Source organism: Suricata suricatta, chromosome 4 (genome assembly GCF_006229205.1).
Source record: "Suricata suricatta isolate VVHF042 chromosome 4, meerkat_22Aug2017_6uvM2_HiC, whole genome shotgun sequence".
Classification (NCBI taxonomy): Eukaryota; Metazoa; Chordata; class Mammalia; order Carnivora; family Herpestidae; genus Suricata; species Suricata suricatta.
Window position 1 is genome coordinate 35,641,725 of NC_043703.1, and position 26,131 is coordinate 35,667,855.

Below are 26,131 nucleotides of genomic sequence, written 5' to 3' on the forward strand. Positions count from 1 at the left end.
AAAACCAAGGTTTTAACTTGAAAGAGCTATTCTTGACACCAGTCTATAAGTATAGGAATATCAAGGTAGCTGATAGAAGAAGTCTTTGATAACTGGAAGGGATATCTCTCCCCACCCTGCATTTCTAGAAAGTTTAAATTCTAGCGGTGAGAGAAAGAGACATCCAGATCTTGATAGTAGAACACTTTTTACTGACCCTGACAATCCTTTAGGTCATTGGAAACCTAATATTTCTTAAAGGCATCATTCTATAAAATAAAGAGCCTAGAAACTATAATTTAAGAGATTGGGAATAATTATCATACTTTCTTAGTTTTATGTAGGGGTTTTTAACATTACTAATTTGTTTTTACTTTCTCTTATGATATTATTATTTTCTTAGGGCTGCTGTAACAAAATATTGAAAGCTAAGTAACTTAAATCAACAGAAATTTATTATCTTACAGTCCTAGACTAAAAGTCTGAAATCAAGATGTCAGCAGAGCTATGTTCTCTCTGAAGGTTCTAGGGAAAAATTCCATCTTGCCTTTTCCGACTTCTGGTGCTTCCTAGCAATCCTTGGGATTCCTTGGCGAATGGTCTTCTTCCCTCTGGATCACCTCTATCTTCACATGGTGTTCTCACTGTATGTCTTTTTCTGTCTCTTAGCATATCAGTCATTGGATTAGGGCCCACTCTAATCCAGTGTGGCCTTATGTTAGCTTAACAAAATACATCTAAAATGACTCTATTTCCAAACCTCACATGAGGCTTTAAGTGGATAAGAAGTTTGAAGGGACCCTACTCAATCTGGTGGTGCATAGTGTAACTTCTACTTCAATTCAGAATTTAGACCAAACATTTACAATTTCATATCTATATAATAAGCCTCAGCCAGAGGATGTACCCAATTCTCAGGCTCACCTTTAAGTTTTTCATTTATTTGATAGTATCAGTCTCCTAAGAATTCATCTTTTTAACCAATAACATTTAAGATGGACAATGAATTCTATAGCTTCTGGTGATTTGGATCAAGCCAGAGATTCTGTGCTGGACTGGTAAAGGATTACCCTTTGCAACATAATGCTTACAAGAGTGACTAGGAGGATCTTCTAAGTGGGGTTCCTGGGTGGCTCAGTCTGTTTAGTATCCATCTCTTGATTTCAGCTTAGGTCATGATCACTGAACTGTAGGATCCAGATCCATGGCAGGCTCTGCACTGAGCACTGGGCATAAAGCCTACTTAAGATTCTCTCTCTCTCCCTCTGCCCCTCTCCCATGCTCGTGCTCTCTCTCTCTTTAAAACATTTAAAAATAAAAAAAATTAATACTAATAAAAAATGTTCTAATGGACCTCTGGTCACAAAGTGCAAGATGGTGAAGCATAGGTTTTAACTTAGTAGACATTCATGCCAGAGTGGTTTCTTTGAGTTAACCATAATAGTGTACAATGTATATAGTGTGCTACTACATTGGTAGTAGCTGTTAATGAAATAAACAATGTTAAAGTTTATGATAAAGTTATTTGAACATTAATATGATATTTTACTACAATTTAATACTCATATTTTTAACTAAATCAATAACTAAAATATGATAATTGAATGGATTTACTTATCTTCTCTTTGACCTAATATTACCATTAATTGTTAGCTAACTTTTATTTTTTTCATTTTTTAATGTTTATTTATTTTTGAAAGAGAGAGAGACAGCATGAGCAGAGGAGGGTCAGAGAGAGAGAGAGACACAAAATCTGAAGCAGGCTCAGGCTCTGAGCTGTCAGCATAGAGCCTGATGTGGGGCTTGAACTCAGGAATCACGAGATATGTCCTGAGCTGAAGTTGGTTGCTTAACTGACTGAGCCACCCAGGTGCCCCTTAGCTAACTTTTAAAAAATTAATTTCTACTGGAACTTCAGATTAATTACTACTTATTTATATATTACCAAAAATAAGATAATATTTACATGATATATAATATATTATGTAATAATATAATTAAGGGAGAGAAGAAAATTAATATTAGAAAATATTTGTATCAAATTCACAAAATAAATAACAGTGGTGAGAAAATAAAACAGAATAAAAATTCTGTTCAGAATAAGACAGAATTATAACTTTTCTAGGTAGCCAAATTATTTTAAAAATTATGAAATAGAAAAGGTAGATGGCAGAACTTAGTCTTGTTGTAATTAATAAACATTATTTTTGTCTAATGTAGTGATGACTTAAATTTGGTGCTAAAATCTTCCTTTATAATAAATATTTCAATCTATTTCAATCTATGTGTGAAAGTGGTGTGTGTGGGTGTGTGTATATATATATATATGTATGTATATATATATATATATATATATATATATACGTATTCCTATATAATGGAGAGACTGTCAAAATTTTAGAATAAATTTATTCTATTATATGGTCTAAAGTACCCTTTCAATATTATTTCTCATTCATTCTCAAACTGACATATTTATTCCATATTACTTGCTATTATGCCTTTGTTTATATGCTTTCCCCTAGTTATAATACTATATATTTCCATTTTCCATTTTCTAGTTTACACTCCTACCTATATTCTAGGCCCATTTGAGAAACCTACTTGACAAGTCATTTTCTAAGCCCTGCACATTTCATAGGTGTCCCATGTGTAGTAAGCTTTTTGATGCAAATCCATTTTGTTCTCTGCACTACAATTATCCAGGATCATTATGTTAGGTGTTCAATAGATCTATATAGAATCAATTATTGAATGAATTTAAAGTAAAGTTATTGTACAAAAGGTAAATAGACCCAAGAATTTTGATGGCTCTCACCACTTGACCTTCTCAGACAAGGAGTTAACTAAGGTACACAAGCAATGCAAGGAAACTAGTGTGAATTCTTTTTTTCTTCTTCCTTAGTGAATAGAACATAATGAACTTAAAACGATTTCCAGAAGCTAGATTACAAAAAAACAGGAAAATATTAGGCAGGGTATCATGAAATAGGAACTTGATGGAGAAAATAAAAGAGCGAAGACAACTTCAGAACCCTAAAATACATAAAGGAAAAATAATAAACAACATAATATACAGTGTGACAGATCCAATACTATCTGCTACTAGCTCTTAATGTCCGTTTATTTATTGCAGTTTTTACAAACAGCATGGCTTGTTGCCAAAAATGTAGTCTGACTTGCAAAGATATAAAATTATAAGATCTAAATCAGATGCAGGAATAAAAGAAAAAAATCTGCAATAGTGTTGTTAAATGACTCCTATTGAAGCTTCTGAAAAAGAAATCAAACTATAAAAGGCTATAGCCTTCCCACCAGATAGATTTCAAGTTAACTCCAACTTTTCTAAAAGCCAAATAAAAAGAGAAATCTTATCAATTTCATAATTTACAACATCCATAATAAAAGCAAACCGATTTATTCAGGAGAAGTGCAATTATTTCTGCTACTAAAACCTGCAAGAAATTTCTCCCAAGGGTCATCATAAAGAGGCCACTGTAAAATATAACAAAATATGCCTTAAACAATGTCTTTGATAGGCACTACTAAGAGTTTCATGGAACTGCTTTTTTAATGCTACCCTTTACTGCATTCTTAAGGCTTAGCTATACAATTCTCTGTGTAGTTTAATAGAGGCATAGATTTTTCAGTAACTGGAAAAATGATGGACAAAAAATCTTTCAAAGATTTCAAAAACATCTTGATCTTACTTTTTATCAAGTTCCTTAGGAAACTTGGTGGCACTATTTCTCAGAACATTCTATTGGCTAATTCAGTAAATAGGTATTGGATATCTATAATTTACATAGTACTATATTAGGCATAGAGGAAACACAGGGGAAAAAATTTCCAGCAAAGCAGCTATTCTGTGATTCCAATTAAATATACATAAATATGATAAATGACCTGAATGAAAGTAAAAGTTGACATTCTTTTGTGACAGCTGAAGGCATTTCAAGCCATAGATTCTATTCCAAGGATATATTCTTAAGGTGGGTTAGGTCTGTCTTAGAAAATAGGTTTGGATCCGCTCTGACATACACATTAATGGGCACTTGCTGAGTCTCCTACGCAGCTTTAGCATAGTCATAATGCCTTTCTGGGAAGAGATCTAGTCGCATCTCTTTCAGATTTTTTCCTAAGATAGGCATGTATTGAGATTTTCCCCAAAACTGTGGCTTTAAAACTATGATTTGAAAATCCTTGGTTATATATTTGTCGGAGCTGAGATACAGGGGAAGGTGAAACAGAAGAGGCAGCTGGTCAGATCTCTGAATATACAAGGTTAATTGTCAAAGTGTTTGTCTCAAGGAGTTTGTGATGACACCTAGTGCACTAAAAATTCAACCGCAGTTTGGTAACTACTGTCTCAGACATAAATACCATGCAGTGCACACCCATGACGGATGGGGCAGCCGGATCAAATGTGAGTGGACAGAGAGTTCAAGAAGCCCATAGATAGAAAGTAGCTTTTGAACTGAATCTTGACAATGACAGAAATTAGGAAAACAAGGTGGATGAAAGTCATTTTAATGCGATGAAGGGAGGGAGGACATGGGAATCAGGATGGAAAATTGAAATAAGAATAAGTAATTTTTGTGACTGGAACACAAATAAGGTGAAGCATATAGTCTTAGAATCAAGAGAGGTCAGACCATAAAGAATTAGTGTGGTTAACTAAGAAGTTTGAACCAAAAAGCAAAAGTAGACCAAACCAAACCAAGCAAAAACTTTAGAGTAATGGCATGCAATTTATATTTTAGATACATCCTACCATTATTATAAGGGATACAGTAAAGAAGCAAAGAATAGAGCCAGACAGAGTAATTAGAAGGTTATGGCAGCAATATGGAAGAAAATAAATGGGGATCTAAATTAAGCCAGAGAAACTGTCATGAGAGGAGGGAGGTAGGAGAGATAATAGAAGGGTGGAACATCTGTGCTTTTGTGACTTTTCTGGACTATTTGTCCTGGGTTTTTTTCTCACTTCTAAGAAAACAATGATGCATCTTAGAGTGTCACTTACTCTCTATGTAATTTCATTCCTACTTTCTGATTCATGTATATGTAGTAAATCTTTAAAAAATTCAAAATGCTATTCTCTTCATATTCACCAAATCTTACATAGCAGGTCCACTTGAAACTTGAACATTTAATCACTTAGTACATTCTGCCTGCGTAACAAAGCTCAACATTATAATCCTCCAGTTATTACAAGATCTGTGCTGTCTCTGATACATTTACACTTCAATTACAATTACAATGCTTTCATTTTAACAGCTTCTAGTTTCTGAAGCATTAAGTCTCAAGGATTATGTTATAATGAGAACAAAGGTTATTGACGACTTTTCTCATTTCTTTCTGAGATGCTTTGCTAGCTAAATCAAAGTGAAGCCAAATTTATGCCAAGATGTTTTCTCCCTGCAGGAAAACATCATGGAAGTTATGAGAAATCAAGAGTTTTTACTGCTTCCAGCTGAGGAGCTCCACAAACTGCTGGCCAGCGATGATGTCAATGTCCCTGATGAGGAAACCATCTTCCATGCACTAATGATGTGGGTCAAGTATGATACACAGAGGAGATGCAATGACTTGAGTATGCTTCTTGCCTTTATAAGACTGCCACTGCTTCCCCCACAGGTAACTGCACGTGACGCTGTTTGAATGGCTACGATGTACTGAAAACTCTTATGTTGAAAGTAACATCAAAATACACATAAAATAATAACATAAAATAGAAAATAATACCATAAAGCATTTGGTAAAATAGTGATGTTCAATTAATATGTATTATGGTAAATACACAACACACACACACACACACACACACACACACACACAGAAAGTCCAACCATTTCTCACACTGTTTAAACCCCCTCCATTATAATTTTTATATAACTGCTCAATTATTTAAGAAAAAATTAACATCACAACCGATTTTTTATTATTCCACATGATTTTGTTTTTACTTATAATCAAATACTCTTTTTTGGAAAGTTTGGTGATGGAAAATGATGATGCTAGGTCTGAATCCCATTTCTGCAACGTATTTACTCATGCTCATATACCTATGAGAATGTCCCTTAATTTCTCTTATATTTGATTTCATTATCTATAGAATAATATTGTACTGCCACAAAAAAGTTTTGAGAGGATTAAATTAGATTATACACATAAAGTACCTAATCTAAATACAGTTTCTAGAAAATTTTTAAATCTTTGCAATTAATTCTCTGCTTCCCTATTTTGATGATCTATCTTCTATCTAGTCTATTTACTTATCCTAAGTTGCAATAATATCATTCTCTGATGAAAATACATCCTTGAAGTATATTTTAAGGCTCAATGTGTGAGATGCTAAACCTCTATAGACAGATAAGACATATATTGAAGAGGTACATACTTATGAAGTAACAGCATTTGACAGCTTGGATTATGGAATCTTTAGTAATTGAAGCTAAGGAGAATCCATACACCAAGTGAACCAACTGCCTTATTTTATTGATGAGTTATGTAGGACAAAAGTGAATTGGTATTAACAAATTTATTCAGTTTGTAAGAAAAAGAGTAACTATTTTCCTCTGATTTGGAGTCTTGTGCTTTAAACTAATTTGTAATATTGCAAAATTATCTCTGTGCAGCAATGTTAACCTGGGGTTTCTGGCTTCTTGGGCTATCCAAAAATAAGCTTGGCGGTAGCTCTTACCACCTCAGTGTGAGGTACAATTGTGTGTATACATTTTTTCTGGTAGCTGTGGGGGGCCTATAGCATTCATCTGATCCTTCTTTTGGATCCTTACAACTATCAACACTTTCACTAATACATATATTATTAGGAATATAATACAGGGAGTTAGAGCACTGGGGAAGAATGTAAGGCCAAGTATAACATGCTAATAACTGAAGTGAGAAGTATGGTCGTACATTGATTGGAAAGAAAAAAACAACAACACTGTGCCAAAATCGGGATAACAAATGAAACTTTATACAGTAATAATTGTTTTCCATCTGGCTGCTGAAATGAATAAAGTAATAAATACAGAGAAAAAGAGTTTATGGAAATCCTGCCTAAGCAAATTATACGAGATTATCTTAATAACAGGATTTTAAAAAGGGAGACAAATGCATTTAGGTAACTAAATGAAGAATAAATTGTGAAGCAAAGCACTGGATTTTTCTGAATCTTCCATCCTAGGTTCTGATGTAAGATATTCTTAGAGCCTGGGAATCTTCTCTCAGGATGGAAATGGCTAATGACCACTATTAGCCAACAATAGATAAATAGCCATTCCCAGTGATAGATGCTGTGGCAATTGGTACTTTTGTCCCTGCACACATATTGCAGCTGTTCGTTGAAATATGGGGAGCTTGATGTTATACCAATGGTCAAAAATAATTTAAAGTATTAAAAAAATTAAAAAAAACCCATAAATACAAGGACATATAACAGAGGAGGCCAAGAATGTGACCAGGGCTCAATCTTTTCATGATATGTCTTTTCTTCATACTCTCTCCCTCCATTCTTCTGCCATCAAAAATGGGAGATGTTTTTACCTATATATCTATCTATACTATTCCATCAGAATAGACATGTACATTCTATTGGTTTATTTGTTCCTAAGGTTACACATCGCAATTAGTGGTATAATTCTTATCGGTTCAGCTGATTCATTTTACTAAGTGAAACTATCTATTAACACTATATATATATATATATATATATATATATATATATGTTTTGGTATAACTGCCTAGTAAAAGACTCTTGAATGTACTCATTACAGTGTCTAATAGGTATAAATATAGCATATGTCTATTCTCTAGTCCTCCTTTCTCATTAGGGCCATTTCAAATATAACTTTATATGGAATTTCAAACTAGATATGCAAGAGTAACACATTTTCTTTTCATAAAATGTTTTTGGATTAATAGGGGCTATCATTTCCTAACTAATATCACTGAATTACATGTCATTAAAAGCATTTTCCATATACTTCTAACCTTAAATACACAACTGCAAGGTAGATATTATTAATTATATTGTACAGATGGAAAAATAGGTTCAAAGAGGTTAAGTGACTCTCTCAAATGTCATAGAGCTAGTGGAAAATCCAGACTTCTTGCAAATCTGAGCTGTGATGTATTTCTACTCTGAGTTTATGTTGCTTCCTTATTTGTTTTCAAAAACGCAAGACCATTAAAAATGCTCTGAAGGCAGCAATTTTGAAGCTTCCTATCAAAAGACTGGTGAACAAAGAAGAGCAGGGGAATAGGAAATAACATGCTTTCATTTCTTTCTTTAGTTACTAAACATAGTTTACTTCATCTCATTTAATTTTAACTTTATCCCATGTAGCAGATATTATTACCATTTGACAAATGAAGAAATTGAGAATGAGCATGATAGCTAACTTTCTAGAGTTGTCAAGCTCATGCTGTGCTCTGGATGTATCTGATATTAAGGGGATTCTTACTCCACTGAGGGGAAATGAGTGCAGTATTTACTTTTCTTGGTTGGCTTCAAATTCAACTCAATGTCTGACAGAGTTAAAAAAGAGTTTAATCAAATGTAGGGTTTTCTAGCCTTTGAATGAACTTTCAAAGGAACTAAGCATCTTAGAGTCTTTAAGAAAAGTTATTACGATGCTCAGAAAACATCTTTTCTTGATTCTGGAGCCATTAAATATATGTTTTACCCCTATTACACATTGCTTATATACTAACGCTCTCCTCTTTTTCCTTCTCCCTCTCTCCCTCTCTCCACTATCTTTAATATTTGTATTAAAGATATATATGACATATATGTTTATTATATACATAATTTATATAAATATTAAAGATTAAATATATGTGTTTATTATATATATATTATTTAATCTTTAATAGTTATATAAAATGCAATATTATATTTTAAAGTACTAGCAATACTTAAAGAGGGAAAAGTCTCCATTTTTCTAGTGAGGTAAGAATTTATTTTCAAAGGGAACGAGTACATGGACTAATTTTTTAAGGAGACCTGAGTGAAGAATTTGTAAGATACTTTCTATGATGTAAGTGACACATTTCAGGTAAGTAAGAGGACAGTGCTCAGAAGACCTGTGAGGAGCTGCACATAATATTGTAAAGCAAAATATAACACGTACTGACCCCGGCAAGAGTACGAAAAAATGAGATTTAGGGATGTTTAAAACAATAAATAAGTAAATATAGAAAATATATGCTTTGGGGATAAAGTTAAACTAAACAACTGAAAGTACTTTTACAGCCTTGAGTTTCTAGTTTCTATTTAGTAAATGCATGGAGAAAATTCTAGAGTCTAAACCAAAAGTAAAAATAAAGACATTGATTGAGAGAGACGTCATCAACAAAGAAAACATGCTAAAAGATTAATTGCAGTCAAAGAATAAATCTAGATTATTACTACAGTAATGGTCTTCTCTTATAGTTTGAGCTAGTTGATGAACCTGACTTAGGTGGATTTCAATTTTTTATCACACTCTGCATTCTCATAGTTTTTTTTTTTTTTTTATTACTAGGCCCATCATGTGTATCTGTATTTAATTATTTCTTAAGGTCACAAGAGAAAATCTATTTTTATATTCTCTTTTATTTATAAAATAATGTATGTTATTATAGAGTATATATTATGTTTATTTGGTGTACAAAAATATAATGAAGTATGTTCAGTATGTATTTTAGTCAAGAACAGTGTTAGACACCATGAGCTTCAGAAGAGAATAAGAGAAGAGACATAAAGATTCAGAAGCGAAATTTCCATTTTATCTTGTATTGAAAAATATAGTTAAATCTGAAATAAATCCAGTTGGCTTTGCTATAGATAGGAACTGAGAAATAGGCAAAATGAAGGAAATATATAATCAAGTAATAACCTAATAGTGAGTGACTTCTATTATTTTTTACATTACATTTTATAGTAAGAAATAGAGTTTTGCATAATAGTTTCTTTAGTTTTCTTGAATACCCAGAGGTTTAACAATTTCAACAGAATTGGAAAAATATGGAAATTTCATTTTAGAGAGTGAGTGTATATGTGTGTGTATACAATTTGATTTACTATTTTGCTATATTTTCTTTTATAAAGCTGCAACAAAAGAATATGTTGCTTTGCAATAACATGTTTTAACATTATGAAACTATTGTTTCCACTCATTTTAACTGATTTCATAAGATATACCCTTGTAATATTTATTTCTTATATACTTATTTTAAAAGGAAACATAACTAACTTTTGGTGTGTTCCCTTCTAATGATTGGTTTGGAAAGTTGAAGCATGTTAATCTAAAAATTAAAGGATCGCAATTTTATATATTCTCCAACCAAAATATCTTTAGGAAAACTCTGTTTTATCACAGTCAGAGATCATTTGGAAGTTTAGAGATATACACATAAACTATGTTTCCCATTTGGAATTTCTCTTTTGAGATGACAAGGATGAAGATTTCTTATAACTTGCTAACTGGAACACCTAATGACTCTTAAAAGAAATAGTAGGGGTGTGTGTGTGTGTGTGTGTGTGTGTGTGTGTGTGTGTGTGTGTGTAGCAAAATGTGAAAACAAAAAACATATGCAATGGATTAACAAATTATTGCCTAATCTTGGAGGAAAATGGTTTACATTAATAATAAGAAATAACAAAATAGCAAGGAAACTCAAGAGTGTATCTTAAGGAAACAGATACTGGTTCTATTTTATAAGGATAAATTCTTTCTATGCAAAGCTGTTATTAATTTATCCCAAAAGATTCTTTATGTGATAATAGCATTATGAGAAGGAAAAGATCATCAACGTTTTTTTACTCCATTGGAAAAGTGACAGTTGATCAGATACCAGCAACATAGACTCTGCTGTCCATAAAAATTATAGCCACCACTAAAAAACCTAATGAAAAGCAAGGAAAGTGGCAAAGAACAAATCAATATAAAATGAGCATTCATTCATAAATCACAATGTAAGATATACAAAGTAGATTATACTCCTGAGTAATTTATATGTTTTGTTTGGTTTTACTTCTCCAAAGGAAGCGTAGATAAAATACTCTCTGACAATTTCAACAATTTTCGAAGTTTGTTAGCATAAATGTTCAGTATTTACTGTATTTTGCATCTTATTTTTACAAAGGAAAGAGAGAAAAAATTAACTCTTACAAATGAATAAGTTAAAAGGAAATTAATCGAACACATTATCAGTGCATTGCCGGTCTTTGTTACTCTTCAATTTGTTTTTGTTCTGTTTTGTTTTCTTTTTGTTTTCTCTCTGTGACCTGCTTGTTGTCTGATTAATTAGATTATATCAGGCATCATGAAAGAAAGTCTTCTCCACAAATCTAGACTGTAATAGTGTGGAATTATATTATTCTTCTCTAAAAGAAACTTGAGAAACAGTGTCTTTGAAACAGAAATGCACAAACAATATATGCTTGTACAATCTTACAGATTTACCTTAAATACTATTTAGTTTCTTGATAATTTATCACATGATGACATTCATAGTTCAAGTTACAACATTAAGAAAATACAAAAGCTTTTTATTTCCTCAATCTTTGTCAATGAGTTACAATGAAAAAACCAATAAACAAAATATGCACAAGCACAAACTCAGACTTACGCACGATACTCTCCTTGGTACAGAGAGTAGAGAAATTGAAACGTAATCTGAAAGACTATTTCCTTGCTACATTGCTGAGCATCTCTGCGTTTGTCAAGGGCTGATCCCTATGCGTGTGGTATGTATCCATCCCATCATTGTTGCCTTTGAAACTTCTCTACTTCAGTGGCACCTTTATATTTTATATTATTGATGTGTTCCGTATTGAATCATTGCTATTAACTCATGAAGATTTGTTGCTTCAGACACATTAAAACAAAACTCCACATATTTCTACCTACTGTTCCAATTCAGTTTCCTTTTCAAGCAAAATACATAGTTATTATTTATAGTTATAATAAATCTAGTTATTAATAATCATTATTCTCTCTTCAATCCACTATATTCAATCTTTTGAACAATTTGAAATCACCCCAAACCTCCATGCTGTAATATTCTGCCTATCTCCCTTGTTTCTATCTTATACTTGGCTTCCAGCAGCATTTGACACAATTAATCTAGCCGCTCTTACTCGATTGTTATGCCTAATTGTTCTCTACTCTCAGATGTTGCAATGCCCCAAGACACCATGTGCTCTGCATAAAGAATAACATTTATTTCTGTACTTGTAAATACTATATAGGAATCAATTATAAGTTCCAAGTTTATATGTTTAGCTCTAAACACTTCCTGAGAGAGAGATTCAAATACCCGGTTAACTACTTGACATCTCTAATGAGACATCCAAGAGTCATCCAAAATCTCACAAATGGAAGTTTTGAAAATCCCAAGACTTTCCCCCTGCTCCCCCCACTCTCAGTAAATAGCATTACCAACCATCAAGATGCTTAGGCTTAACTTCCAGAGTCACTTTTAATTCTTAACTTTGCACTGCATTTAACCTTTAGCTCCTTAAGAAGTCCTTTTGACTTGACTATATTCTAAACTATATCCTTAATCTGTTTTTGTTTTTATTGTTTGTTTTTTTGTTTTTTGTTTTTTGTTTTGTTTTGTTTTGTTTTGTTTTGTTTTTTTTGGCCTTTCTACAGCCCCAACCTAAAATAAGCCACCACCATCTTTCTCCTGCACAACTGGAATAATCTCCTACCTGCTGTTAGAACATTTATGCTTATCTATGGCAGTAATTTCTATCTAACAACAGAGATCTTGAAGTATGAATACATTAATCTCAAACTTAAGACTTATCCCTTAGCAAAAATCCTAATATCCTTGCCCTGCAAAGCCTGCATCATCTATCCCACGATTACAAATTCCCTGACCTAATTTCTTCCCAGCACTTAGTATCCTTTAGGTGCACTGATATCTTTCTCTTTCTTGCACAAGTCAGATTTATTTGTTTTCTAGATATTTGTGCCCAGCTGCTGCTGGGGGCTAGAAGCAGCGGCCTGCCAGTGGAAGAAGATGGTGGTGATAGGAAGATCTCAGGTGCAGACAATGAAAGGGGAGGCATAGTGTACAGATAATTAAGGACAGTAATAAAATGGCCAAAAGTCGGTCTGCTTTTATTATTACTAGGCCTCGACAATTCTTGACAATGCCATTGATGACATAACTCCCACCTGCTGGGATGAACTGCCCATCACACCTCTTTTCCGATCCTCTCCTGCCTAGAAGGTGCTCACCTTTATCACGCCATGGCTGGCTCTTTCTAATTAATCACATGCCACATCAAATGTGTCCTGTTCTTAGCACTTTCACCTACAATTTTCTTGAATGTTAGTCTGTTTTTATCTCTTTCCTTATAACTATATCTTTCAGAAAGCCAGATTTGAAGCTCTTGTTCACAAAATTTCTGGCATAATCAGTCCTCAAAAAGTACTCATCGAGTCAACAAGTGAAAAGTTTTTCTAGGTCTTAAGAAGTTTAGTTTCATTTAACCGTATGTTGACATATCTATCTGAAATGAGAGAGAAATCTACAAAGGTGAGTTATGATGGAGCTAACAGTGGGTACTGAGAACAAAGTCCTAAAGATCACATTGATTCAGACTTTACTAAAAATCCGTTATTGAATGCACAATAGGAAAGCAAATTAAATAGGATAGGGTCCCTCATATCTTTGCTTTATTATATATAGCCATAGAAAATAAATTCATTAGAATTCCTCTGACTTAATGGCATATTTAAAAATAAGTTTGCTATAAGAAAAAATTGTCCCATTTTCATTGCTAGCATAATATATCAGAAAACAAAGTCCATTCCATGAAAACAAAATTCTGAACTTAAGTTAGTTCATAAGCATTTTTGTACATATTAAATAATATACATAACATTTACCAAGAGGCCACACAGTGCAAGAACAATTATTTTTCTCAATTAAACATTAAAGAAGAATTTCATTTTTTATTCATGCCTATTTTATATAACAATGATAAAATTAAAGGTTATAATAATTTATAAGAGGACTAACAAAAATTGTGGAATGTTTGTAATGAAGCAAAAGCCATTTAAATCATTAAACCATTTCCAGTGATTTTTAATTTAGGATTTAGAGAACTCAATTAACTCATGAGGCTACTTTAATATTTAATCACTGTAGTTTATGGAAATAAAATCTGAAGATTAAAGTAGGATCCTTAGACTAAAGAATACTTTTAATTTGGGGGCAAATATCATAGGTATAGCTATAGCAGAGGAAATTTACCTTGATCCCATGATAAGAATATTTTATTTTGATCATTAATTCATTTGCAACACAGATAAAATACATATGTTTCTGCATCCCTTTCCCACACTGCTATTTTTATAAAATATTTTTGCTTCTTACTCTTTAAGGAAAAGCAACACAGCCTGTGTGGCTGGAGCAGAGTGAACCAGGGGGTGGGTTGTTGGAGGAATTTAGAGAAGGTGAGGATCAAAACCATTGAATGGCTTGTAAGCAATTGCAAGGATCTTGGTATTTCCTTGAGTGTGATGAAAGTTATTGCAGAGTTCTGAGCAGCAAAGAACTTTATCTAATGTAATGTACACAATTAAATGGACTATCCAGTTGCTGTGTTGAGAATATACTGTAGCAAAATGAGAGTAGGAAATAGAAACCCGTTAGGAGATGACAGCAATAGCAGAGGTGAGATATTTGAGAAGTCAGATAAGAGTAATAAGGTAGTAACAATGAAGATAGTGAGAAGTGTTCTCATTCTAGTTCTCTATTTAAGTACAGCCATTTAGATGGGCAAATAAGAAGTAAGAGAGGAATCAGAGATGATCCCAGATCTTTTGGCTTGAGCCTCAGTGAAGAAGGGTATTATGGAATACTGACTTTAAGATTTCTATGAAGCCTTTAAGTAGAAATGTTGAGTTAGGCTGTGGAATGCATCATTTATATGTTGTGGAAATAAATTAGGAGATATAAATTAGCAAACTGTTGGCCTATAGATATAACTTAAAGCCATGATATGAGATGGTATTACCAAAGAAGTCAAAATAGATAAATAATGACAGAGAACTCAGAATGATGTTCTGGGCATTGAATCAATACAAAATTAGAAATAGAGAGAAAGAAGCTCGAAGCTGAAATCAAGACACTAGTCAAGCAGAGTGTAAACCAAGTGAGCTTGCTGGCAGAAATTTCAGAAAATAAACCATCAGAGAGGACTGAGTGGTCAGCTGTAATAGATGTTGCTGAGAGATCAAATAGAATGATGCCTGATAATTGATCTTTAAATTTAAGGATATGAAAGTCATTGGTAACTTTGACAAGACTAATTTCTGTGGAATAGAGCTTAGCAAATGTGGTAAAAACTTGAATTTAAAATAATAAATACACAGAATGTTTAAAACTGGAAAATTGGGCAGAAAAACTAGTCTGTAAGTGGCTGGGATTATCAGCCAAGATTCAATGAAGAGAAACAAAAGCAGTGAAAATTTAACACGAAAAACTTATTTAAAGAAACATTAATTATAACAACAATTTGGAATAAGGAATGACTAGAAACGAAGAAGTTAAAGAGACTCTAAAGTCTAAAGAATATATAAATAGCATATTTCTGAAGCATACTTCAGAGATACTGTTGTTTTAGGTCTAGATCACTGCAATCAAGTGAGTATCACAGTAGAGTGAGTCCAATGAAATTTTTCATTTCCTGGTGTATATAAAAATATAGAAATCTGTCCTTTAGAACTTACTAGAAAGCTTCCCTCTAGGTGTCCCAAAAGAGACACCCTGCTACAAAATCACCTGAAAAGACCTTTGGGGAACTTTTCTAGGTTCTCCTAGCTACCATGCTCTGCAGGAAGCAAGCACTGGAGACATTTCATTCACTGCAGAAGTCTGGTGAGTAGGCACACTCAAAGCAGGCAGTAAAATCTTTCTCCCTGTAGTGTTTCTCCAGTGTCCTCTACGGACAAAGCTTGCCCTAGTGTTAACTGGCAAAGAAATCAAAATCAAAACAAAACAAAACAAGCAAACAAACAAAAACTTAAAGGCCATTTCATCATCCATTTTCACAAAACAGTTGAAAAAGATAATTTTAGAGTTGAGGGTCAATAAATTGATACACAAAACAAACAAAATAAATTTATAAACACCAAACTGAAGGAGAGGGGTCAGGCATGTTTGCATACTCACAAGGTATGATTCTGAAGAGGAACTCGATGTTGTAAGACAGAGGGAAGAATTGTTGAAATATTTTCTTTAAATGTGCCAGCGTAGGTAGGATTTCATGCATAAGCGGGTAGATTAACTTTAGAAAAGGGCATTGAAAAATTATTTATGTGAACAGGTGAAAAGCAAAAATGTGTGCATTCCAATCTTGGTATGTGAGCAGATGTAGTGGTATAAATGAGTGTTTATTTGATCTTATTTTTGAGTGTAACATTAATTCAGTGTTTGATCATGGAAAGCTTATTTAATTTCATTGGACCTCAGGTTTCACCTCAGTGCAAGAAGATAGAAATATTCTTTCTGTCAGTAACATTGTGTGAATGAAAGTTGTTTTCATTTCCTAAGAATTGATGCCTACTCAATAAATAATTGAAAAATAGTTTTATAGAGAATTAAGATATGTATGTCTCCCCATCTGAAAAAAAAATTTTACAATGTTTGAAACCTCTCATGAGCCTTTTAGTCATTCAATATGTATTAAAAGAAAACAAACAAACAAACAAAAATACTTGAAGAACTTTTTGCTCATCAGATAAATGGCCTTTAGTGAAATACAGATTCCTTCCACTGGAGTTATTTTTTCCTAATAGCATTCACAGCTTTTAAATGACAAAAATCCTATGACTTGAGAAAATAGATAAACTGTTTAAAATTACTTTGCAAACTTGTATAACTTGAATCATTCCTAAGAGGAAAGGAAGCAAACCATAAGCTATGTGAAGGAATCACAAATGATTCAATTTTATCACACATGTATTGAAATGACTATGACTGTAATTTTAATTTCAAAGAGTATCAAATAAATAAAATAGTTTATTATTATAATGACTCTGAAGATGGAAAAAATACTCCCAAGAGAAGAGCAATTTAACATTAACGACTACCCAGAGAATCAGGCAAATGCACTCTTTTCCATTCTAAACAGATGGCAAATACCTATAGGTCACCCAGAATAAACGTTGTTACTTTAATAATATTCAAAAAGTAACAGTACACTGCTAATGTTAAAAAAAATGGAAAACTTATATACTATTTTGCATAACTAAGATAAATTATCTTAGAATAATGTTATTGGTGCTGAGTACCATGCAATTTCATATTCTAACCATTAATAAAATGGTGCACATGTTATTTAATATTTCCCACAAACATATCAAATTTTCTAATTCAGTACTCCTGATAAATTAGAGAAAAATTTATTTACTTTCCATGTATTCAATTTTAAGTAAGTGAAAACAATTACAAACTTGCTATTGTCAATAATTTTTGTTAGTCTTCTATAGATTAACTTCAAGTAGAATTCATTAAGTGGGTATATTACTTTTTTTTTCTTTTTAATTTGAACAATAATTAGAGAAACTGTGTGATTTTTTTCTAAATTTGTAGTTAACTCTAAAATCTCCTAACCACTATTGCCTTTCTTGTCAAGCCAATTCAGATCAATTTAGGATTAATTTTTCCATAATTACCAGGGGAAATATGTGAACGATCACACAATGCCATACTAAAATGCATTTCCACCTTACTTTTACTATTTTTTTTTGCATGAGAGACCTTCAAAACCAGCCCCCTAATATTTTGCAGAGAGAAATTCAGGGTCTGAGGATGAAAGCAGACTATTTTAGATAATATTTTAAATTTAAAAACTCACAGTTGCAAGTGCAAAGAAACTTAGGAATTCTAATTCTCAAAACAGAATCTTTTCCACCTATGAGAACATGCTTTCAAACAAAAAAAAATATCTTAACTTTAACATCTTAGCATTTAGCAGCTGTTGAGGTATTAACTGTCATCATGACTTCTAGAGCAGAAAAGACAACCTAGACCCTGAACATTTCAATTTTTCCTGTGATCTCAAGTGGAAAGTTAGATAATTTTAACTACTAAGTATAATTTGTTACAATTGAAAGGAAACATTTTCCGGAATGAATCTCTAACATAGAGTTTGATTTCAGGTTACTTAGTCGGAACACCATATTTAAAGAATATTTTAAAAAAACAAATTCAAAATTAAAAAATAAAATACTCAGGCATACTTCTGAGGACTTGTTTTCCCACCAAAGAAAATTTATCTTTATTTGGCATGGAATAATGATTTAATAAATAGATGTTTAAAGAATTAAATTTAATTGTTAATTTTAAAGCAAAGTACTTATTTTTCTTTTGAAAGACATTTAAAAAATAAATACCATGTCAATTGAAAAATAGCTTTTAAAAATAAATATTATACAAATCATATTCTATTATTAATCTCTTTCCTGATGTAGTTTGCATATATGTTTCTCATTTTCCTGGTGAGACAAAAAGCTGCTGCAATAATTAGCTTAAACCTATCAGGATTGTGGGTGGCTAAGATTTTAATCGGTGATAACCAGAAAGTAGAAATAGAAGAGAAGACAGATTAAAAGGCAATATTTTCATTATGTATTTTTAAATTGTTATGTATTATACTATAGAATTCATAAACAGTAACTCTATATTTAAAGGTTTATGCTATTTTCCCAAAATATGTAAAATATTATTTCATATTAAATTCTTTGGTTGACTATCTTAAGGAGACCTTTAATTGCTTTTTTTTAATTTCCATGTGGGTTTTATTAAAATGATGTTCTTGGGTTTATATATTGCTATTGTGGTATTTCTGCAAAACCCAAAGCCTTCACAATTCCATGATTTACCTCTGTTTTTTTCTTTTTGTACTTAAGGCAGCTTAGACTCATGTATTTTTCAATACTTAGGTAGATTAAATACACATTAAGGGTAAGGACTACATATATCCTCTTTAAAGTCAAAGTATCCTATATTTGCCAAAGGATAAAGGGGCAAATTTTGACACTAAAATTATAAATTATAACATAACAACAAAAACATGCTGTGTTTTGAATTATGAGCCTTCTTATTACATCTATATTTGCTCTTTGAAATAGATTTGCTTTAGGGGTGATGGGTAGCTCAGTTAAGTGTTGACTCCGGCTCAGGTCAGGAACTCATGGCTCCTGAGTTTGTGCGTGTTGGGCTCTGTGCTGACAGCTCAAAGCCTGGAGCCTGTGTTGGATACTGTGTCTCCCTCTCTCTCTGCTCCTGTCTCTCTCTCTCTCTCTCCCCCTCTTCCTCTCCCTTTCCCTCTCTCTTTCTCTCAACAAAAAACATTAAAAAATAAAAAATAATAACATTTGAGCTAGATATGCTTTAGACCAGCATTTCCTAACACGTTGTCCATGGACAAATGGTATTTAAAGGTATTCATCACAAAAGTGTTTCATGGGAAAAAAAAGTATATACACCCATCTTGTCATATCCACCCTCCTTTAAGATTTCTTAATACAAATTGTCACAGTAATCCCTTAATAAAAAAATACATTTAAACTCATGAAATTCCTGGCTTTTCTGAAGAACATTATTTCAAGCAATGGCTATTAAAGTCTTATGGAAAGAATGATCTACAGAACATAGTAGGGAAGCACTCTTCAGGATGGTTATTATTATTTCTTAAATTTTTATTTATTTATTTGGAGAGCCAGTACAAGTGGGAAAGGAGCAGGAGACGGAGAGAGAAGAATCCCAGGTAGGCTCCACACTGTCAGCACACAGCCCCATGTGGAGTTTGAACTCTTGAACCATGAGCCGAGATCAAGAGTCAGAAGCCTAACCAACTGAGCCACTCAGGTGCCCCTGGGTGGTTATTATTTTATAAAGTTTTGTAATTCTTAATGGCAAAGGCTAATGAACAATAGATTTTCACTTAGAGTAAATTATCCCAAGTTAAAGACAGTCTAGGTGTGTTTATATTTTAAAAAATTGGCTCTCTGCCATTTTTATGAGTTTCTCTACCACAAAGTAGGCTGCAAAATTGGCTTTGCTGAGCTGGAAAAGCAGCATATTCAGTGAATTCAATAGCTGACCTATAAAGACCTGGAAATAGAGTCATAAATAATAATGAGTATGTTATTCTCAATTCAGCCAGCTGTGAGGGTTTTCCAAACCATTAAACAACTTCCCAATTTGCTACAAATCAGCATAAGTGTTTTACTTTTTTCAACACTAGAATAAGAGATGGCAAGTATATGGTAAAAATTTAGAGAGTGATGAATATTTAATCGAAAGGAACACCTGAAATCTAGTTTCAGTGAGTAGCCACTCATAATATTCATCTATTATAAAAATAAAAGATGGGATTTTTATCCTGACCATTAGTTTTGATCTCATGCTAATATTCATGCTAATGCTCATTATATTCTATATGTGCTAAAATATATAAAGAATTGGACACATAAATAAGTTATGCCTGTAATATAAAGATCTAGTTGAATGGTAAATACACATTTCATCTGATTGGTCATTTTTTTTAAGTTTATATACCTATCTTAAGAAAGGGAGAGAGACAGAGTTGGGAGAGAAAGAATCTCAAGCAGACTCTGCCTTGTCATTACCAAGCCTGATGTGGGGTTCAGTTCCACAAACTGTGAGATCATGACCTGAGCTCAGAACAAGTGTCAGATGCTTGACTGACTGAGCCACCCAGGCACCCCCGGCTTGGTCATTTTTTTAGGAGATTGGAATGGCATCTTACCCTGATGTCATGTCCAGAAACAAAGGCTAGATATGTGTTATATCTCCAAATAGCACCTATTGTCTTGACAGCTATTGTCTTCTTCATGTGTCATCAAATTTTGGAGTTTTCTGTTTTTATTTTGATTTGTGTGTGTGTGTTTTGTGTGTTTTATTTTTTGCTAAGTGTGATTCTTTTTTTTTAATTTTTATATCTTTATTTTATTTTGAGAGATGACAGAGAGTGAGTGGGGGAGGGGCAGAGAGAGAGGGAGACACAGAATCCGAAGCAGGCTTCAGGCTCTGAGCTGTCAGCACAGAGCCTGATGCAGGGCTCAAACCCATGGACTGTGAGATCATGACCTGAACCAAAGTCAGACGCTTAACCAACTGAGTCACCCAGACGCCCCAAATGTGATTTTTTTAAGTGTTCTAAATCTTTTCTTTCCATGTATAATATCAATACCTTTAGACTAGGTCTTATTTTATTTTATTTATTTATTTATTTTGCCGTGGACTCCATGATAATTGTCCAACTCTAGTGACCTCTTTCCCCATCTGTATCCATTCTTCACAATGCCTCCAGGATGAATTTTTCAAAAGACAAATTCACTTTATTGATACGTTGCATTGATTAAATAGCAAATCATATGTGCACACCACAGGGAAAACAATAAAGATCTAAACTGCTACAATTGATAAGATACCAAGCTCAATCATTTGGTGAAAATCAATCTAAAAATCTCATCATTTATTCATTCACTCACTTACCCATTTCATGAAGACTTTCTAAGTGCCACCTGTATTGAGGGGGCTGACTCAAACAGACTCTCTTTACTGTAATGCAGCCAAAATTTAGCAAAAAGGGGAGGATGGAGGGAAGGGGTTGCAACAAGCATCAAATGGACTATGTTTTCCTTACAACTCAGATGGTGAAATAATTACGAATTAAAGTAAACAGGATATGGTGAGAGAGTGTTTGAGGTTGCCAATTTAATTAGGCCAGGAAAGTCCTTTATGAGGAAGTGACTGTGAGCAGAGACATAAAAGAAATGAAGGAAAAACCAAATAGATATTAGACAAAAGAGTGTTCCAGTAAGAAGGAACAGCCAAGAGGCCAAGGTAAATAGAATTCTTTGGACACTGGAGCAGGAGTGTGGAAGATGAGGACAGAAGTGTTCAGGAAATAGATAACACAGGGCTTAGATGATCATAGGGGTTTAGCTTTTATGTCAATTACTATGGAAAGTCACTGAGGGATTTTGAACAGAGAAGGCACATGCTCTGTTGTTTCTTCTTATTTTTTATTATGCAAATAATCAAATGTATTCAAAAGTAGAGAGTAACTCTACCTTAAAAGGATCATTCTAGCTAGTGCATGAAAAATAAACCATATGATGGTGCAATAGCTAAGGTCCCAGCAGGAGATAAAACTTAACAAAAATGGTTCCTATGAAGAGATGTTAATGAAGGCACTACTTACAGAGATGTGGCTAGCATTCAAGTAGATTGAGGACTAAGGGGCCCTGAACCAAGGTGATGATGGAGGAACCCATATTACATAGTTCTGAAAGATCAGAGCTATGGCAGAGTGCTGCCCTACTTGAGCTGTAGTCATAAGGAGACGTCACTACAGCCACATTACGCAGGGAATAGGGAAGAAGTACACTCATCTTTATTTCCGCTTCTAACTTTCTGCTTATAAGTCCCATTGGCTGGACTCAGCCAAAAGCAAGTCAGCAAGGGAGCCATGTAATGTAGTTCCAGTAGGTTCAGCCTCACAAGGAACTAAACTGGAGAGAGAGCAGTGCAAATTGAATGACAGGGAAAGAAATGAAAATAATCAGCACTAAAAGGACAGACTGGAAGCAGATATACTAGCTAGGAGGTTTTCAATTGTCCAGGGAGGATGTTAGCTTGTCCTAAAGTTGAAGTAAAAATATTCTAGAATATCTTGAAGGTTAAGCTAAAAGTATGGATTTGATGTGTTGAACGAGAGAAAAAAAAGATTCATAAGGACGTTCAGATTCTATGATTACATGACTTTATATATAAGGATGGATGTTTGGATGGATGAATGGAGTTTAAAATATATAGAGATAGAAGAGAAATCAATGTTTTGTTATGAATAGAATCTCAGGGCACCTGGATGACTAAATTGGTTAAGTGTCCTACTTTGGCTCAGGTTGTGATCTCATGGTTCACGAGTTCAAGCCCCACATCCAGCTCTGTGCTGAACAGCTCAGAGCCTGAAGCCTGCTTCAGATTCTGTGTCTCCCTCTATTTCTCTGCCCCTCCTCCACTCAGACATGTGCTCTCTCTCTTGCTCTCTCGCTTTCTCAAAAATAAATAAAGAATTTTTAAAAGTAAAAGAACCTCAATGAATAGCATATGTTGAATGAATATCATTAGTCTGGATTCTGCCTGACTTCCTTTCATTGCTCTGAACCTCTGACCTTTTCTTGAAATCTCTTTTATTCTTTTCTGTGCCTGGTAAATAGGTACTTGTCTTGATTGATTCACATTAAGGAAGACATTCTGTTGTGTTTCTTTACCACATAATACTTGCTTAAGCATACCTTCTTGTTTCCTAGAGGATTTTGCCCATATTTCTTGTACCATTTGATCACTTTCACCCATTTCACCCACCACTGACCCCATGCCTCTGGCAACTACTAATCTGTTCTCTGCATCTATAAGTTTGGTTTTTGTTTGTGTGTGTGTGTGCTTGTGTAAATGTGTGTGTGTGTGTGTGTGTATTAGAAGATCACACACATAAGTAAAATAATATAGTATTTGTCTGTCTTTGAGACTCATTTCATTTACCATAATGCCCTCAAGGCATCCATGTTGCCACAAATGGCAGACTTTCCTTCTTCCATAGGGATGAATAATAATCCTGCATATGTACATCTCACGCTTTCTTTATCCATTGATTCCTCACTTAGGTTGTTTTCATGCCTCAGCTATTGTAAATAATGCTAATGCTGCAAGACCATGAGGGTGCACATATACATTCAAGTTAGTGTTTTACTTTCTTCAGATAAACACCCAGATGTGGAATTGTTGGATCAGGTGAATACCGCTTTAAAAAATTATCTTCTGGCACATTAAGTTGATTAATATAGCTTCTTGAAATGACTTTCAACTGTTATGCAATTCTAGGAGGGTTATTTGTCAGGAACAGAAGAAGAGTGAATGGTTTAATGATTCCTGTCTTGGAAAAGTCTACCATCTGAAAACTGGGATGTTGGGTAAAATTATAACAGCCTCTCAATGCAACAAAATATACTTTTATTTAGCTGTAAGTACTAGGAAATAATAAGCAAATGTTTCATGATATTATAGATTACATGTGACTCCAATATAATATAAATTATATTGTAAATTATTTAAATGAGGAGCCGATACATTACTTTTTGCATATGCCAAAGTACCTGACATAGGGTTTGACACATTCCAATTATTTTAATGTCCTTAATGTTAATGTTAATAAGGTTATATTTTCCATTACCACTGAAGTTTGTTCAGTCAAGATATTTGAACAACTCATTTCATACCCAAACTTTAGAAACTCTACAGGCAGAGTGTATGCCCAGTGGAATTAGCTTTACTTGGGAGAATTATTTTAATCCCTTATTGACTTGCAAGATGCATCCACCTTGATGTTTTCACAGGAACGTATCTCACTGATGATGATCAAAAGAGGTATGTTGGACTTTGATCAGAGTAAATCTAAAGAAAGCTGGAAATCTGCAAATATGCAGTGATTAAAATTCTTTCTCCATCTTCTCTTAGTGGAATGAGGGAGGTGAAATGTTGACTGATACCTTATAATTAGTGTGAGAGAAATTGAAAAGTTCTTAAGATAAATGAGACAATGCTAAAGCAAAACAAAAATTTCATACTGTGCCTACATTTCTATAGAAATCAAGAATCTAGTTTTCCAGAGTAAACTGAATTCAGTCCTTTTAATTGCTTTCCTGCATATCTGTGTCAAAGAACTTCTGGGAGCATTTGCTTCTTACCATCAGCATCAACTTTCCTGAGACAGAATATGGGGGGAGCAGAGGAAGAATTTTCAACCTTTCTGGTAGTGCCAGATGTTCTTTATAGGCTTAATATTGTTATTTCTTTTTTGATATTGTGTGTAGGCCACTGGCACATTTATCCATCTCAAAGAAAAGTAAACTTTAGAATGACCCTAATACAATACATTTTATTCTTTCAGGAGCATATTACTTATCACAAGATGTTTTGAAATCAAGTTGTGATTTGACTGCCTCATCTGAGTAGAGCTCATCAATTTCAGGCATTGAAATGCATTCAGCTAGGATTGAAATGCATTCATTCCTATAAGATATTAGTAAAACTATCCAACTAGCAATAATTAAATGTTTTTAATATCTTTCTGTAAGAGATCTTCTTATCTTGGTATCAAGCAGACACATGAGTTCTACAAGAAACAGTGATTGAGAACGTTAGTATAAATTAGAACTTGAGATACTGCCCAAGCCAGGGAAGGTCTACAATAGAGACTAGACATATAGGAGCAGGTTAAACATCTTCAGAAAGGAAGGGGGAGTTTAGGAAAAGGTAGCAGCAAGGAAAATATAAATATCTATTAACTTAATTCATAGAAAAATTTTATTAATGTATCAAAATATCAAACACTATGATAATGTGGATAATGTTATGTATAATATTTATGAAGAAAATATCAGTTTTTAAGCATTTCTCTGTCATGTAGGCAATAACACAGACACAGCTCAAAACCTATTTAACATGTGGAGAATTACTATGTCATGAAGCTCAGAAGTTAAGAATACCTTCAGTTAATACAATGGTGTAGATAAAGCAAACCATTCTTTCCTAAGTCTCATGGTGTCCTCAGAAAGCACAAATGTGCAATATACATTCTTGCAAATTTGAGTCTGTGCCTGATTCCTCAGAAACATGACAAAGATGGCTTGCTAACTGCTATGATCTGTTATTTCCTGACCAGAAATGTTTTTGTGAAAGAGCTAATAGAAGCATAAACACAATCATTGTTTCTTATGAGAAATCTGCATACATTTGAACATGTCCTTTTCTAATTATTGTTTTGCAAAATAAGATGACAAATAACAGAATTTTAGAAAGATATAGTCCTCCAGATTTTACCTTAAAGTTCAAATAAATGCAGTTAATATTTAAGAACGAGACAGCTACATACAGAACTGTTAATAGCAAAATAAAAACAGTATATTTTTCTATCAGTAATTACTAAGTATAAACAATAAAGTAATGAACAATGAAATAGGAAATTACAGATCAAGTCTAGGTCCTAAGGAGATTCATTTATATATGAAAAGACAGTGGAGTTGGGTTTTTTTTT

At 33.3% G+C, this 26,131-nt stretch overlaps 1 protein-coding gene across 2 annotated transcripts in view; it reads left to right on the forward strand.

Annotated features, from left to right (window-relative positions):
* Positions 1 to 26,131, forward strand: part of KLHL1 (kelch like family member 1) — a 336,973-nt gene that overhangs the window by 201,560 nt on the left and 109,282 nt on the right. For both annotated transcript variants that reach the window (XM_029938429.1, XM_029938430.1), the window contains one exon: positions 5,407 to 5,619. In XM_029938429.1, coding sequence (XP_029794289.1) covers positions 5,407 to 5,619 — 213 coding nt within the window. The remainder of the gene's footprint in view (positions 1 to 5,406; positions 5,620 to 26,131) is intronic.